Below are 14258 nucleotides of genomic sequence, written 5' to 3' on the forward strand. Positions count from 1 at the left end.
GATCTGCTGCCCAAAAATAATCTGTATGAGGAACAGTGATCGCAGCAGCCATTGCATGTCCCCGTATAGTGGAGGTTATTGCTGCATGGAAATGCACCATTAACCTACTTAAACAATTTTTGGCTACAAAGTACAAACTGTTTATTCCCTATAGTCGCCTGCTCAGTTGCTCTGTGTAGATGGGTCTTTATCCTCAAGACCTCTAAGCCTTGTCAACAAGCATCACATTCTTTGACATGGGGCAGCTTCAGCTCTTAGGCTGGGTTCACACTTGAGCGTTTTACAGCGCGTTCAAACGCGCTGTAAAATGCTCAACACATGAAAACCAATGCTTCCCTATGGCCCTAGTTCTCACTTGAGCGTTTTACAGCGCGTTTGAACGCGCTGAAAAACGCCCTACGCTCAAAAAAGTTCTTGAGCTTCTTTGGGGCATTTTGTCGCGCGTTTGCAGCCATAGGACACTGCTGTTAATCACACAAACGCATGTAATATGCGCGTTGACTGTGGACAAAAACGCGCGACACAAACGCGCGTTAAACGCGCATATCAAATACGCTCAGGTCTGAACCCAGCCTAAAAGTGGTTGGCCGAGTTATTTTTCTTGTTCTTTGTATGTTTCTAACTAATCAAATGTAAGGACTTTACAATGCACTTACTGCATCTACAGTTGCTGCTTTCTCAGATTTCACTGAGGGTCATATGACCGGTGATGTCAGCTTTTCTAAACCCTGCTTTGATGTTTCATGCACAAGCATGAGGGAGCAGATGTGTCTGTACACAAGATGTTACTGTGCTGGCCACGCCCCCCCTGTACTGCTGTCTGCGCTCTCCCTGGATTCTTCAGAAAAAAAACGTTAACCCCTTCAGCAGCACAGACTCGGGGCTGAAGGCTTTACTGAGTAGCTGCAGGCAGTGAGGAGACACATGCTCGGCACAGGAGCTCTGCAGAGCATTGCACAAGAACAGGTAGGGGGAAGATACTGTGTGTATCAGCAATGTCATTGTACAGCTGGGACTTGTAGTCCTACACATATAACATGCTGCTGAGTATCCCAGCATGCAGACATGTCACTCAGGACAGCACTTGTATTTATTCTTTTTGCAGAGTAGTGAGAGGGGCAGAGATTGTTGTTATTGCAGTTAAACAAGGAGGAAATTGAATTTTTATTTGCCTAAAACTTGCTTAGCATAGTAATATATTGCTGCCCATCAGATTTACAGTGCTATATATATATATTTTTTCATAACTCAGACAACCCCTTTAACCTGCAGCATGCCGATGTAGACAGTTTGATCAGAGACAGTTTTACCTGGCCCAGTGCAAAGTGAATGAGGGACAAATGGTAGTTCCTACAGTCGTTCCTCCCTCTTCAGTTTTCATATTGCTGTCATCAAGGACTACACAGGGCAGTGTGCTGCCTACAATTTACTTTTTCGGGCGGCTTAAAAAAATAGAATTACCCAGCAAATGACCATTGATCTGGGGGACGTGATCGGAAACAGGTTTGTTTTGGTTGCCGATCATCAGCCCCTATAAAAAGTCCCTAAAAGATATTTACACAGTCCTTGAGATGTTATTGAGAGATGACAAAATATAACACATCTTCTATAAAGAATGGCAAAACATGAATCATAAGGCTTATTTGAAAAATATTGCATATTGTGTAGGCAACTATTTCTGAAGCCTCGCAATATCGTTCCTGGAGTTGAACATTTTTTGGGATATGTTTTCATTAGTTGCATTGAAGCGCACTATAGCAACATAGGAAATAGTAGGTACATCAATACTGCCAATAGAAACCAAACTGAGCTTAGCTTAGAAATAGCATTCTGTAGATGAATTTAACAAAGCTGTGTTTTTTTGTTTTTTGTTTTTTTTTTGCTACATGTAAAAGGGCAGTTTTTCCGTTAGGATGTTCACACGACTGATTTTGCACATGAATTCAGCACGTATTTCGAACAGAATTGTATGTGAAAAACACAGGTATCCGTATGTTTTTCTTCAGACGCAGAGACTTCAATAGGCGTGTTTGGTCTGCATCGTGGACCAAAGTGGTGTATTTCTCTACTGACCCACAGTCAGTGGAAAACCACTAATGTGTGAACACACAAAAAAAACAAAAAAAACAATGGCTGCGTGTGCTGCCCATGGAGAACACTTAAAAGGGAACCTGTCACCGGGATTTTGGGTATAGAGCTGAGGACATAGGTTGCTAGATGGCCGCTAGCACATCCGCAATAGCACATCAGAGACTATTGCCCCTTCCTAGGATAGAAACTACCATAGACTGAAGCTGCATTCATGAACCCATGATGATCTCTTGTCTGCAGTGGTGTCTGATCAGTGTGTATATATACTCATAAGCACTTCCTACTTTGCTCTTGATAGATAGAGATATATATATATATATATATATATATATACTTAACAAAATGATGAGGCAGCACTTCCAGCTTTAAGGTGACAGGGTGAAGACCCCAATAGACTTTAATCCGGCAACGTTTCGGCCTGCTCAATGAGGCCTTTATCAAGCTATATATATATATATATATAGAATAGTAATGCTTTCTAGTGCAATGTTTTGTTTTCTAGTGTAATGCTTTAGTTTAAATGTCAGTTCTTGTTCCTCTGTCCATGGCATCTAGGATTGCTCCAAACAACATTTCATTGTATTGTACATTGTATTGTACAGTGACAATAAAGGCATCTTATCTCTTATCTATCTCTTATATCCAGTCCTCCATAGCTCTGTGTGCTTTTATTGTGTAAAAAAAATGATTTAATACATATGCAAATTAACCTGAGATGAGTCCTGTATCAAATAGTTTTTTTTAACACAATAAAAGCACACAGAGCTATGGGGACTGGGTATTGCGGATGTGCTAGCGGCCATCTAGCAACCCACGTCCTCGGCTCTATACCCAAAATCCAGATGACAGGTTCCCTTTTAAAGGGGTTATCCAAACCTGTAACACCCCCCTTCCCCCCACAATGCTTGGGCCCCTCATACAGAGAATACTTACCTGGTCCCTGACGCCTGTGTCCTTCAGTATCCCTTCACGGCCATCGCTGCATCTCCTCGTTGTGCAGATCACTACATCCAGCGACGGTGACCTGCCTCCTTGCATCTTTCCAACTTGTCACCTGGGATGCAAGGGGAGCAGGTCAGCAGTGCGGCCTGCTATTGGCTGTCCCTCCCCCTACAGGGAGATGTATCGATGGCCGTGGCGGGATACAGAAGGACACAGGCGTCTGGGACCAGGTAAGTAATCTCTGTATAAGGGGTCCAGGCATTGTGTGTATTGGGGAGTTACCCCTTAATATGTGAATGAAGCCTTACCACGAGAACAATTCTATTTTCCAGTAAAGTTCCCACACAGAGGGAGTTCTTGTGATATTTCTGGGAATGTCTGTATTTGCTTCAGTTTTTCTTGATGTTTCCTCTTGCAAGAGTCATGTTACCTAGAGATTATCCCTCATCTTTTGGCAGTGGTTAATTCCAGGCTAAGCAAATCCCTGTAGGATCTTTTTACCCTCAGTGCTGCATCTGATACCTCGAAGGCTAATGGCATTCCACAATCATATCCTAGGCCCGTCTGGAGTGGTAATGTGCATGTTGGTCCGTCGCTCCATTTAGTTCTATGGGACTGACAATATGTATTGCTGATGCTGTGGATAGGTGAAGTTTGTGCCATAACCTCTTATTTTGCCAAGGTTCCCTCTTTCTCCCCTTGTACCTAAAGAAATGTATTTAAAGTATCCTAAAGAGCTTTTTACACGGGCTGAGAATTGCACAAATTATCGCTAACCATCCTTCATAGTAATGTTCGTTAACAATGATCGGGTGGTGTAAATGTACAGTTGATTACCCGATCAATGAACGGTCGTTCATTGGGTAATCCGATCGTTTGTGCGCACGCAAAATTTATTGTTTACCGGCAGCAGATCGTGCTGTGCAATCATATTCTGCTTCCGGCAAACATCGAGTCAGTATGGGGACGAGCGTTGGCATTAGCGATCACTCCCCCCCTTAGGCCCCTTGCCGACGAGCGTGTCCGGATGCGTCCCGGGTGCATTGCGGCAAACCCGCGCCAGTAGGTACGCCATTTCAGTCAGTTTTGACTGCGATTGCGTTCCATTCAGTTTTTATCGCGCGGGTGCAATGCGTTTTGCACGCGCGTGATAAAAAACTGAATGTGATACCCAGACCCGAACTTCTTCACTGAAGTTCAGGTTTGGGTTCGGTGTTGTGTAGATGTAATTATTTTACCTTATAACATGGTTATAAGGGAAAATAATAGCATTCTTTAATACAGAATGCTTAGTACAAGGTCAATTGAGGGTTAAAAAAAATAAATAAAAATTAACTCGCCTCCTCCAATTGATCGCGTAGCTGCCGGTCTCCTGTTCTTTCTTCAGGACCTGTCAAAGGACCTGTGGTGACGTCACTGAGCTCATCACATGGTCCATCACCACGGTGATGGACCATGTGATTGGACCATGTGATGTGACGTCACCACAGGTCCTTTAGCCAGCAGCTCATGATTAAAGAAGAGATCGGCAACTACGCGATCAAGAGGAGGAGGTGAGTTAATTATATATTTATTTTTTTTAACCCTCAATTGACCTACTAAGCATTCTGTATTAAAGAATGCTATTATTTTCCCTTATAACCATGTTATAAGGGAAAATAATACAGTGAATAGACTTTCATCTTAGCAACCATGCATGAAAATCGCACCGCATCCGCACTTGCTTGCGGATGCTTGTGATTTTCACGCAGCCCCATTCACTTCTATGGGGCCTGAGTTGCGTGGAAAATGCACAATATAGAGCATGCTGCGATTTTCACGCAACGCACAAGTGATGCGTGAAAATCAACGCTCATGTGCACAGCCCCATAGAAATGAATGGGTCCGGATTCAGTGCGGGTTCAATGCGTTCACCTCACGCATTGCACCCGCGCGGAAAACTCGCCCGTGTGAAAGGGGCCTTACTGTGGAGAAGATTGCTGCATGTAAATGTAGCTTTCTCCTTCACCACCGTTCAGCAGATTGTCAGGAAGGAAGGCTTCCTTCTCGACAATCTGCTGTAATATCGTCCACGTGTAAAGGAACCTTAACAATGTGCACAGACAGAAGGCAGTTTGGTGTCCAGAGTGTAATCCCTCATTAAAGTGAATGGTTCTTCTGTAGGATACATTGATACCATTTTTCAGGTATTCAGATGTGTCCCACAGGAGGAATGCTCAGCACAGACCCAAATCATGACGTGAATGGCTCCATTCTTCTCCTCTACCAGATATATTCTTGTAAAAGTGCTTCACGAGATGTTGGTGATCGGCGCCACTCTGCTGGGTCATCCAGTGGTATTCCTCCTCTTATGTCAACCCCCTGGACATGAAGTATCACAGGCCATCATTACTTCCAGAATTGTGGCTGTACTTTGCCAAGGGGCATTCAACTGCACTCATCGCTGAAGGGCGCCAGAAATAATGACCCCAGTATTTTAAGAACCAGGGGGTTGGGGGTAGAGTGGCACTGAGTTGAGGGATAGAGGAAGGTAGAGATTTAAAAATGAATTACTGGACTACCACTTTAATTGTGAACTGTATTACACTATGCTGTATTAATTAACTATTTTTATATTCTCTTTTAGGTTCAGAGGAGGATGTCATTTATTTTTCGTGAAGCTGTCTACTTTCTAAAGGGGCTCTTCTGAATAACCAGCACTGGATTTTACACCCGGGTCTTTTAACAGATCTTACGACCAACCATGAAGTCTGAAATACTTTGGATGTTTTTATGCAGTGTTGTACATTGCACTGCTGATTCAAGCTGCTAGGAACAATTGATTTTGTTTTTGTTTTTTTCGCATTTTAAGAGCCAACACCTCTGAAGTATTGATATTTTTTCTCTTTGTATTTTTGACTACATACAGTCACCCTTTTGATTTTGGATCATTGTAGCTATTAATGGAATGCAGTCATGTCCACCCAGGACGAAAGGCAGATCAATACTGAATATGCCGTCTCCTTACTGGAACAGCTGAAACTGTTCTATGAACAGCAGCTACTAACAGACATAGTGTTAATTGTTGAGGGCACTGAATTTCCATGTCACAAAATGGTTCTCGCTACATGCAGCTCCTATTTCAGGTACGTGCGGTTTATTTTACTAAATGAATGAATATATAATAGACTACACATCTATTGGGCATGCTCTATTCCATATTGTCTTCCAAACCATGAAAATAGTTCTATATTTTACTAAAGGAGCAGTCCCGATTACTTGGGGGGGGGGGTACTTAGCTTTGTGTAATTGAACATGTTACTTTATCTTTATTAACGACCTAACTGTTTTGCCCGAGTCTAGCTCCAGTAGTGGGAAAAGTAGCTAACTGGAGGAGGAGGGCTGCTTTAGATGCTGCTATCTCCTGAATGTTAGCAGCTGGGGACATGCAACTGGTCTTGTTTGAAAGCTGACATTCCAGGCTTTCATACAATACCAGAAATACGTTCAGGACAGGGGAAGATATCTCTGATAGAAATCTGGATGCTGAAAGTGAAAGTAACAGCAGGTTTTACCTGCAAATTTTTCCTGACTCGATTTCTAACAGTGATTTCTCCTCTGTTCTCCTCATTGGAATGTCAGCTTTCAAACAAGACCAGTTGCATGTTTTTTAGCTGCTACCATTCTGGAAATGGCAGCATCTAAAGCAGCCCTCCCCACTCCAGTTAGCGACTTTTCCCACTGCCCGAGCTGGACTCGGGCAAAGCAGTTAGGTGGTTAAGGGTATCTGCTGTAACTGTGTAATTCCAGTTCTAAGTCCATATGTTGCGGTCCTCCTATATTTAATCATCTAGGCGAAGTAGAAAACGCAGAGGAATGGAGTCGCGCTGCCCTGGATTATGGAGACTATTCTTCACCAGTGTGCAGCTTTAATTAGACTGCGCATGTATCAATGTTTTTTTTATAGCTTATCGATTTTTATAATTGTGATGTTTACCACTTTGTTGCTTCTTCAAACTGTGTGCGGAGCTACCGGCTTACATTGGAGCCTTGTTATGCCGGTATTGCATCAGGCGAAGTAGTGGGTCACTCGATGCACTGTCTAACTAAAGCTTTCATTATCTTACACCTCAGTAAAGATCCCTCTCCTTACCCTTGCAGCAGCACACCTTTATTCTTCAGCAATTTCTACACTGGATCACTGCCTATGAGCCCATCCCACAGCCTTTGTCCAAGATAATAAAAACAAAAATATATATATACTCACCTTTAACCCCTGTGCTGTTCTCTGTAGTGCTCCCCTCCACTGTTATGCACCTCACCTCTGCAGCCAGGACTACACACCTGTGTCCACTGTGTAGTGGATGGAGCTGGTGGCTGCAGCACTGCTCCCATTGAATGTGGGATCAGCACTGCAGTCACCAGCTTCATCCACTACACAGTGGACACAGGTGTGTAGTCCCAGCACCAGAGCTTCCCCCAACAGCTGGTTGACTGGGGAGGATGTTGTCATAACCTGCTGATCAAGTATTGATGGCCTGTTCTGAGGATAGACCATCACTGGTAAAATCCTGGAAACCCCTTTTAAGACTTACCGGGAAGTTGTGGTAAAATAATGCCAATCCCAGTGTTATTGTATGAGGGAAAAGTTCGAGGCTGCCCATTTTGCTGAATACTTGCGCTTGTTCCCTGTCTTTTCTTGCTGTAAGGAAACAGAGGTTCCTGTAATTAACCCCAATTACCGCATTACTTCTAGAAAATGAAGCAGGGGAATGAGTAAGATACTTTAAAGAGTAAAGGCTGTATTAGACAGCCAGATCAGGCAGATGATTGTCTAGAGCAGGGGTGCACAACCTGCGGCCCGGGGGCCACATGCGGCCCTTGATACCATTCTGTGCGGCCCCCAACCATCTGGTAACAGACATGTATGCCTATGTCTTGTGGCTGCTCACATGTATTTTTCATGTATTTCTCCCATTAGATGGGAGTCCTGGAAGTGTAACTATACATTAATGGTATATAATGTGTGTTCAATATGCCATAAGTACAATATTTCTGTTGTTAATACACCTCTAAATTTTAATTTCGGCCCTCGTCATTTGTTCAGTCTGGCAATGTGGCCCACAACTAGGAAACGTTGTGCACCCCTGGTCTAGAGAGACGTGTTCCTTCCTGGCAATCATCTGCTCGTTAGGGGAGGAGACTGCTACTATTACATGCAGTGATCTCCTCCACAGTATAGGGCGGAGCGATCGTTATGCCATCGCTCTTCCCTATACTGAATCATTATTTGCTGGCAGCAGATCATGATTAGACGCCATGATCTGCTGCCGGCAAACAATTATTGTGAACTTGTTGAAAGATTTGGATTGCCTTATGAATAAGCGTTTGCTTATTCATTGGTTAATCAGCGGCACTATTACACTGCCAGATAATTACTTACAAGCATTCATATGAACAATAGTTAGCGATCATCTGGCAGAAAATCTGCCTGTCTAATACAGCTTTAAAGGGGTTATCTAAGACCTATAATGTCCTACCCATATGCACAGGCCGCTCACACAGATAGTACTTCCCTCGCTCCCCGGCTTCCGCGTTGCTTCTTATCCTGGCATGGCCCCTGCTGCATCTCCCTGTTGCACAGATGAAAACATCTGGCATCGGGGTTGGGTGTTGGGGCAGCCAATAGTAGACCACAACAGGAACGAGCTTCCCTAGCATTGCGGGTGCCGCTAGGGAGGCTCATTCAGAAGCAATGCGGGTGTCGGGGAGAGAGGTAAGTACTATCTGTGTGAGGGACCCAGGCATATGCGGGGGCATTATAGGCTTTGGATAACCCCTTTTAAAGTTTTCTAAAAGTTTCCTTAAAAATGTTCTAAATAGCCTAAATTTTTTTTTTTTGATACTTTTACAATTTTCCTGCTCAAATAGGCACCCAAAGTCCTACAGTACAGGAGTGGCAGTATGTTTTGAGTGGAGGAGGCTCAGACTTGGAGCCAGCTCAGCTATATCCTGGCATAGTACCTCTGTAGAGGGTACCGATGTGCTGTGCCAGAATTTACCCAAGCTTGAGGGGAGCACAGGCAGGAACAGCAGTGATCTGTGCTCCGGCCTGTGCAGCATTCCCTGCGGCACCCAGTGAGATCAGTCGGTGCTGTACTAGGATAATTTTATAGGTCCATTCAGATGTCCGTAGTGCCTGGGGATCCGCAATGCACCCGGCTGGCACCCACCATAGAACTGCCTATTGTCCGCAATTTTACGGAGCTGCGGCCCGAAAGTTCGGGGCCGCGCTCTGGAAATGCGGTTGCGGAGAGTACATAGTGTGCTCTCTGCATCTCTTCCGGCCCCATAGAGAATGAATGGGTCCTCACCCGTTCCCGACATTGCGGAACGGATGCGGACCCATTTGTAGACGTGAGAATGGACCCTTAGACGCAATAGGACCCAGGACTTTTGGTGCCTATTTGAGTAGGAAAACTCTTACTGTTTAATGAAGTAAACTACAAAAACATTTGTATGCTATTTTAAATTTTAGAAAAGTTTAGTTACTCTTTAAATTGTCACTGCACTTTAAAAAAAACTTTTGATATGTCAGTGACAGGTTTTGATTGGTGGAGGTCTGATACTAGAACAAGTAGAGAAAAGCGCTTGCATATTGTGCTCTTCCTCCTCGTGACAGAATGGAGACTGGCCCATAGACTCTTTTTTTGAGCCCTTCTCTCTTTCTCCTGCACTGATGAGACTACCCTATGAGCGCTACTCCCTCCTTATTCTAGCAGTCTGTGGGGGTCTTAGCAAGCGGTTTAAATCCTTTAATATGTTGCTATGGCCAATGGTCATGTACTTTTTTTTATTTTCAAAGTGCGCAGACTGTTTTCACACATTTTTGTATAGCTTCTTGTTGATCTGCTCACTCTTTGCTATAACTTGTCTTATTTGTTTTGTGCTTTTTTTTCTTCTGCAGGGCAATGTTTATGAGTGGACTGAGTGAAAGTAAGCAAACACACGTACATCTGAGAAATGTGGATGCAGCTTCTCTGCAGATTATTATAACATATGCATACACGGGTAATTTGGCAATAAATGAGAGCACTGTAGAGCAGCTCTACGAGACCGCTTGCTTCTTACAGGTAAACATCACTTTTCTATGTCCTAATTTTAATATAACTTGCCAAAATAACTTGTCAGAATATCATTACGTAGTTAGATCTTTAAAGAGAACCTTTCCACCAGGCAGCATGTTATAGAGCAGGAGTAGCTGGGGAGATTGATGTATAGTTTTGTGGGAAAAGCTTCAGTAAAGCCTGTAATTTATACACTTCTATCTCTGCGCTATATACTTAAGACTGCCCTGTATATAGCCATCTCTGTACACTACACTTAGGGCTTACACTAAAAGATTTTGCAGGAAGCGTTCCTTCCTGGCAATCGCCTGATTGTCAGTGAAGGAGAGCGCTACTATTACATGCAGTGAACTCCTCCGCAGTCGTTATGCCATCGCTTGTCCCTATACAGACTTGTGTGCTTGTTCCTCAGGTAATAGAGGAACAAACGCTCATTAGTGATGATAGGTCATCTGTATCAGAGTGGCTGGGATCCAACACCCTGCACTCCTGATAATCAGCTCTTGGATAAAGCTGTGGCACTTAAGCGAGCGCTGCGTCCTCTTTATGCAGGTAAGCAATACCGTTTGTAATGGCGGTGCAGTCTAATTACAGCTTCTCTCAATGAATTGAATGGGAGAGGACGGTGTAATTACACCGCACTGTCGCTTCAGTCTACACAATGTGCAGGTTAACAGTAAAGATGATGTAGCGCTTGCACAAGTGACAAAACCTCTTCAAACAGCTGATTATTGGGGTGCCAGATGTCGCTCCATCACAAATGATATTGATGAGCTATCTTGAGGAAGGGTCTACGGTGTCCTGAAAATGAACAACCCATTTAAATGTATAAATTACACGTTTTCCTGAATATTTTCCGTCTGCGCCATAACATGCTGCCTGCAGATTGCACTGCACTTTGTGGTGGCAGGTTCTCTTTAAGTGCAAAAAAAATTGAGAAATTTGCCTAGTGTTTCAAAAAATGTGTACTGGCCTTGTTGCAAATGGTATACCCAATTACAGAACATCCATGGTTGCTTTGAGCAACAAGGACGGTTCTTTGACCTTTCTGAATATTATTTTTATATATAATATATATATATATTACTATTTGCCATATTTATCAGAAAGGTCAAAGAATGTGTGTGTGTGTGTGTGTGTGTATATGTATGTATGTGTGTATATATATATATATAATGTTAAATACTAAGCTATATGTAACCCCATGCAACTTTCTGTTACAGGTGGATGATGTGCTGCAACTCTGCAGAGAATATTTAATCAAAAAAGTCAATGCCAAAAACTGTGTTCGGCTGATGAGCTTTGCGGACCTGTTCAGCTGCGAAGAGTTGAAGCAGAGCGCCAAAAGAATGGTAGAGCACAAGTTCACTAGTGTGTACCGCCAGGATGCGTTTATGCAGCTATCGAGTGAACTTTTGATAGATCTTGTAAGCAGTGACAATCTGAATGTGGAAAAAGAAGAGACTGTCAGAGAGGCCGCAATGTCATGGCTGGATTACAACACCGTGTCCCGCTCCCAATACTTGTCGACCGTGCTAAGCCACCTACGTATCGATGCTCTGTCAGAAGTTATTCAGCGGGAATGGTTCCAAGGATTGCCACCCAATGACAAGTCTGTAGTAGTTCAAGGACTTTACAAATCAATGCCCAGATTCTTTAAACCAAGACTTGGCATGACAAAAGAGGAGATGATCATAATCGTCGAAGCTGCTTTGGAAAACCCTGGTTGTTACTCCACAATCTGTTACAGTCCTCAGGCAGAGAAGGTTTACAAGCTTTGCAACCCACCCTCTGAGCTACTTAAAGTGGGGGCTGTCGTGTCTCCTGACAATGACATTTATATTGCTGGAGGGCAAGTGCCCTTAAAGAACGCCATAAGCAATCACAACAAGCCGGGCAAACTTCAGGCCACTTTCAGGACTGTGAATAGTTTTTACTGGTTTGATGCCCAGCAAAATACTTGGATTCCAAAGACCCCCATGTTGTGCGTTCGCGTAAAGCCTTCTTTGGTGTGGTGTGATGGATACATCTATGCAATAGGAGGAGATGGTGTTGGTGGAGAACTCAATCGAAGGACCGTGGAAAGATATGACTGTGAGAAGGATGAGTGGACATTGGTGAGCCCTCTTCCAAGTGCATTTCAGTGGAGCGTTGCTGTTGTAGTCCACAATTGCGTTTATGTAATGGCATTTAATCTTACATATTGCTTCATTCCACGGTCTGGTATCTGGGTAGAAATGGCAAAGAGGCAAACTAGTAGATGTTTTGCATCTGCTGCAGCCTTTGATGGCAAAATCTTCTACCTCGGAGGCTTGCAAACAGACAATTCTGGTGTAAGGCTACCATCTGGCACTTTGGATGGCTCTTCTGTTGCAGTGGAAGTATATGATGTGCATAAGAATGAATGGTACATGGCAGCCAATATTCCCGCCAAACGATTTGCTGATCCGTGTGTTCGAGCAGTGGTCATCTCAAATTCCTTGTGTGTTTTTATCAGGGAGACGCACATGAATGAAAAAGCAAAATATGCCATTTATCAATACGACATGGACCTTGACCAGTGGTTTCTGCGGCAGCAGATATCTGAGCGTGTGCTTTGGGATTTGGGCAAAGAGTTTCGATGCACTGTAGGAAAGCTCTACCCGTCATGTCTAGAAGTATCTCCATGGAAGCCTCTAACGCATGTTTTTTCTCAAGATGGTGCAGATGACTTTGAACTTGATGGAAACATGGTTACCTTACCCCCAGTATAGCTATCTACAAGCAGGAGACTGCGCGTATGCATGGCTGTGTTTCTGCAATGAGAAGTCTTTAGGACTACATAAAGTGGGCTTGGAGAAATATGTTTGCGTTGCTTACTATTCAGACCTTATTTTTATGCCCTAAGTAACATTTGTAATCTTTAATGCATTTATATAGGGAGATATGCTTCCATTATGAAATATTTGACCAGCTTATGGGAAACGAAAACTTTATATATTCCAGCCTTGGCGTTCGTTGACGAAGAGCATTTAAATTGTATCCCTGTGACATTTTTCTTCCTCTTCCCCTTCCTTTACTGCGAAAAGATGCAAGGTTTTTTTTTTTTTTAGATCCACCTACTATTAATGGAATTGCAAGTATATATGCTTTCTGAGAAAAATCTTCAATTATCCATACTCCTTTTTAGTTAGCTATCCAGTTTGTGTGCTGGACTATACAAACATATGTGCATTGTCACCCGATCTACTATGTATCTCTCCAGGGATAAGTGTGCTTACTTTAAGACCTCTCTCTTTCTTGAAAAACCTCAAGATCGCCTCCTCAGTTGACTTACTACTGTAGGTAAATGGCTTTTCCTTTCCATGATATTTACTCCAAGAGGCATAACTGTAGTGGCGCAATCTCATCTCCAGAAAGAACATATCTCAAGCTTTTTTTCTCTCTCAGTGCTATGTAACAAACGTAAAGCGTGTGACGCAAACTAACAAACCTAGAGCAAGCTTGACTTGGAAGTAGTCGGTGAAATATGCAGAAAACCTGCAAACCTTTTATTTTTTACAAAGTGATTTATCACCAAAGTCCCACTTTAACACGTTAAAAAAAAAAAAATTATATATATATATATAATTTTTTTTTTTGCTAAATTCAAGTTTCCTGCTGGGGAAATGTAGTGTTTCACTTGGTAACACAGGTCAATTAAAATGACTGCAGGCTCAGTCAGGCTGTTCAAGGAGCATGTGTTTCTGTCGCCAATAACCTGGACCTTTCTGTTGTAGAATACAGGTCTTCCAATATGGCCTTGTGACATTCTTTCTGGCGTAACCGGGCATCCAACCTATTTGCCAGCCCCTCATAGTACAGGTCCCTGTGGAGCATTAACCCTTTTACAGTGACTGCAGTAAAGGGACAAAAGGAGCACCCATCCTCTGTAACGGTGATGGGAGCTCACGCATTCAAAAAACTGCTGCTGTCTTTCTTTCCCTTCCCACATTTGTACATTTAGTGTCGGATTACCAGGTCTTATATCATTTTTAACTTAACAAGCATTTACTGTAGTGTGATTGTGTATTGGTATACCCTAGATTTTTTTTTTTTTTTTGATTTTTTTTTTTTTTTTAAATATTTTTTCTTGGGAAG

The 14258-nt window shown here is 43.0% G+C and overlaps 1 protein-coding gene across 1 annotated transcript in view; it reads left to right on the plus strand.

Annotated features, from left to right (window-relative positions):
• Positions 1–13732, plus strand: part of KBTBD2 (kelch repeat and BTB domain containing 2) — a 43273-nt gene extending 29541 nt beyond the window's left edge. Inside the window, exons 2-4 of the mRNA XM_040432859.1 lie at positions 5660–6158; positions 9980–10145; positions 11363–13732. Coding sequence (XP_040288793.1) covers positions 5989–6158; positions 9980–10145; positions 11363–12892 — 1866 coding nt within the window. The 5' untranslated portion in view covers positions 5660–5988 and the 3' untranslated portion in view covers positions 12893–13732. The remainder of the gene's footprint in view (positions 1–5659; positions 6159–9979; positions 10146–11362) is intronic.
• Positions 13733–14258: the final 526 nt, after the last annotated feature.

Source organism: Bufo bufo, chromosome 5, assembly GCF_905171765.1.
Source record: "Bufo bufo chromosome 5, aBufBuf1.1, whole genome shotgun sequence".
Taxonomy (NCBI): domain Eukaryota; kingdom Metazoa; phylum Chordata; class Amphibia; order Anura; family Bufonidae; genus Bufo; species Bufo bufo.